Source organism: Coffea eugenioides, chromosome 9 (assembly GCF_003713205.1).
Source record: "Coffea eugenioides isolate CCC68of chromosome 9, Ceug_1.0, whole genome shotgun sequence".
Lineage (NCBI taxonomy): Eukaryota > Viridiplantae > Streptophyta > Magnoliopsida > Gentianales > Rubiaceae > Coffea > Coffea eugenioides.
Window position 1 is genome coordinate 33,615,837 of NC_040043.1, and position 3,867 is coordinate 33,619,703.

The window sequence follows — 3,867 nt, forward strand, 5'->3', positions numbered from 1 at the left end:
CCTAGAGTGAGCCTCCTCCATTGCTTGCATGGCCTCATCTTCTCCAAGACATCGTAGAAACACTCCATCAAATGACTTTCGGTAAAGCGTCCTGAGGATGCTCACCTCGGCCACCCGCATGTCCGAGGTGAACCCACCTCGTCCCTCATCAGAGCTCATCCGTGTCTTTGGCATAACCCCTGAGCTCGGCCGGATCACTAGTCTACCGTGTAGGTGACCTCGGCACCTCCACCTCAGCTGCACGCTGATGATGTCAAGCCGCCTGACATCACCCGGGACCAGTGCTTTATCTGAAAAGCACTGGAGGCATTTAATGGCACCTGCACAATACTCTCCGTCATCATGCCCAGAAGGCTACAGTGTCAGGGTCAGGTTTCCTGACAAGGGACAGAGCCGTAATGCCAGAGAGTGGGTCCCACTAGTATGGGCCTTCCGCCCTGTCCTCTACTCTCCTTCTATAAATACCTCACACACACTACCAACAAGTAAGCATACTGTTCATTTGACAATACTACTGCTCTTCTCTCGTTCTCATACTAACTTAATCGTCGGAGTGATCCCAGGGGAGAAGCCCCGCCATTCACTTCGGACACGAGGATACACCTCACTTCATCTCAGAGGAGCCTGATTCTGGTCGGTTCAACTACCCACCAAAAATCGCCTCTTCAATTGGCGCCGTCTGTGGGAAACGAGACTACTATTACTAAAATGAGATCCATGCGCTCTAGAAGCGGAAGAGTCCCCTCGACCGGGGCTGGGCAGACGTCCGGAGCCCAGCAAGATCGTATTTCTGAAGAACAAGGGTCCCCAAGGACCCAGCCCCACAACGAAGATGCCATCGCCAAGATGGCCGAGTTCGTATCAGACAACCCCAACATTTTTGAGGAGCTAGGAAGATACCTCAAAAGACAGGGGAAAGAAAAAGCCGAATCTTCCAAGAGGAGACCGACGAAGTCTCCTGAAGTGCCCTCAGGCGAGGACTCCGATGAGGGGTGTCTCTCTCGGAGTACCTCTAGGCGCGCCTCCTCTAAGGCGACCTCTAAAATTGCCTCCATCTCCAGGGCGTTTTCCCGGGGACTGCTAGGGAAAAAAGCCGAGGACCCGCCTCGGCGCCCCGGAAGCTTAGCTTCTGACTACATGCGGGCCCCGCCCTTCACACTTGCACACCTATGACGGCCGAGGTGACCCCGAGGATCACCTCCGCGCCTTCATCTCCGCATTCCAACTCTACTGCGTCCCCGACGCCGTGATCTGTCGGGCTTTCCCCATCTTCCTACACGGGACTGCCCGGAAGTGGTTCTGGAGTTTGGAACCAAGGAGCATTTCCTCCTTGGATGAGCTAATAGACCGGTTCATCCACCGCTTTGTGTCGTCTCGATCAATCACAAAGACTTCTGCTTACCTCTTGAACCTGCAACAGGGTCAGGGCGAGTCACTTCGCTCGTATGCTCAAAGGTTCAACGAGGAGAATGTGCAGATACCTGATCAGAATGAGCAGGTAACTATCGCTGCCTTCACCAACGGGTTAGTGGCAGGGATCTTCAACACCGAAATCCATCGGCAGTACCCCCATACACTTCGGGAGCTCTGGGAAAGAGTGGACCAGGGAATCCGAAGTGAAGATGTAAATCGCATGAAGCGAGAAGCCCAAGCATCTCGTACGGGGCAAGATCCCCGGGGGAGGAAAGATACTGGCCGAGGTGAACCAGGCCCAAGTGGCACTTCAAACCAACTCCGAGACCACCGGAGTGTCTTCGACCGGATCGTGAAAGGCAGATCGTCAACCTCGGACGCCGAGCTGACACCCCTCAATTCCAGCCGATCCCATGTTTTGGCTGTGATGAGGCAGAACCACCTCGGCCGAACTCCCCCTGAGATCCCAAGAAGAAGGGATAAGAGGAATTCCAACCTCTACTGTGCCTACCACCGAGATGTGGGGCACGAGACCGAAGACTGCAACGATTTGAAGCGAGTAATCGAAAACCTGATCCGCCAGGGATACTTGAAGCAGTTTGTCCGCAAGGATGGAACCTTCAACCGAAGCGCCTCCCACCGGGAGAGCCGAGGTCCTCGCCGAGAAGACAGTCGGGACACTAAGCTTCAGTGCCGAGGTCCCGAGAACCGAAATGGGGATCAGAGGCCTCCACGCGACGGATCGCCAGGCTATGGCCCGAACATTGCCGGGGTGATCAACACAATCTCGGGTGGCCCCACTGGAGGAGACAGTCAGAACTCCCGAAAAAGGACTTACCGCCAAGCCGATATGGAGGTGGTCGAATCAAGCTCCAGGTTATCCGAGGTGATTACCTATGGTCCCCATGACCCTGTCCCTGCCGCCTCCAGCAATCACGAGGCCCTCGTGATTGAAATCCTTACCAATAATTATATAGTCAAAAAGGTCTATGTCGACCCCGGAAGCTCGGTAGACGTCTTGTACTACCGAACTTTCGAGAGTTTGAAGCTGACCCAGGAGCAACTCACTCCGGTCAGAACTCCCCTTGTCGGTTTCGGGGGACACGTCGTCCACCCGGATGGCATGGTGACCCTGATGGTAACTATCGGGCGTCATCCACGATGCCGAACTGTGTCTGTCAGTTTTGCGGTGGTCAAAGCAGACTCCCCCTACAACATGCTGATAGGCCGACCCACGCTCAACGCCTTGAGAGCCGTATACTCCACCTACCACCTGAGCTTTAAATTCCCAACACCTGCGGGGGTGGCCGAGGTGAGCAGCGACGTGGGCGCCGCCCGGAATGCTACCTCGCCACCATTCAAGCAGCAGTCACACCCCGGCCCTCACCGAGGTCAGAAGAAAAGAGGCCAGCGGTCCTCTCCATAGACTGCATCGACCCTCAGAAGGCAGGAGAGCCCAACAGGCTTGAGCCCGGGGATGAGGTGGAACTAGTGGTCTTGGATGAAGCGAAACCTGACCAAGTGGTCCAAGTAGGGGCCGGACTCCCCTCACCCCTGAAAGAAGAAATGATCTCCCTGATCAAGGACCACCGAGACGTCTTCGCGTGGTCCGCAGATGAAGTGGTCGGAGTGCCACCCGAGCTCATGACTCACCAACTCAACGTTAACCCACAGGCCCGACCTGTGCGGCAGAAATGAAGGCACTTCGGCCCCGAACGTAGCAAGGCCATATCGGATGAGGTCGACAAGCTCTTGCCGGCCAAGATGATCCACGAGGTCCAATATCCCACCTGGCTGTCCAACCCAGTCATGGTCAAAAAGGACACCGGTGGATGGAGAATGTGTGTAGACTTCACCGACCTCAACAAGTCCTGCCCCAAAGATTGCTATCCTCTGCCGAGGATAGACGCCCTCGTCGACTCGGCGATGGGGTATGTAGTCCTCTGCTTCCTAGATGCCTTCAAAGGGTATCATCAAATAGGAATGAGTGAGTAGGACCAAGAGAAAACGGCGTTCTACACCGACCGAGATACTTATTGTTACACTACCATGCCCTTCGGGCTAAAGAACGCCGGGGCGACCTACCAAAGGCTGATCAACCGACTCTTCAAGAATCAGATCGGCCGCAATGTGGAGGCCTATGTGGATGACATCCTCGTCAAAAGTCTCGCCACTTCATCCTTTCTGTCAGACGTGAGGGAAGTCTTTGGTGTCCTGCGAGACTCGAGGATGAAGCTGAATCCCAAGAAATGCGTCTTCGGCGTCACCTCGGGGAAATTCTTGGGGTATCTGGTTTCTCACCGGGGAATCGAGGCCAACCCCGACAAGGTCAAGGCCATTCAGGACATGTCCCCATCTCGGAACATTCGAGAAGTCCAACGGCTGAATGGACGCCTGGCCGCGCTGAATCGCTTTCTGTCCCAATCAGCTGAGAAAGCTCTGCCCTTCTTTGAG

General features: G+C 55.2%; 1 protein-coding gene across 1 annotated transcript; it reads left to right on the forward strand.

Moving 5' to 3' along the window:
- Window positions 1-250: 250 nt before the first annotated feature.
- Window positions 251-2,839, forward strand: LOC113782455. The gene is made up of 2 exons (XM_027328348.1): window positions 251-421; window positions 1,421-2,839. The coding sequence occupies exons 1-2, from the start codon at window positions 251-253 to the stop codon at window positions 2,837-2,839; spliced, it is 1,590 nt and encodes a 529-aa protein (XP_027184149.1).
- The last annotated feature ends 1,028 nt before the right edge of the window (window positions 2,840-3,867 follow it).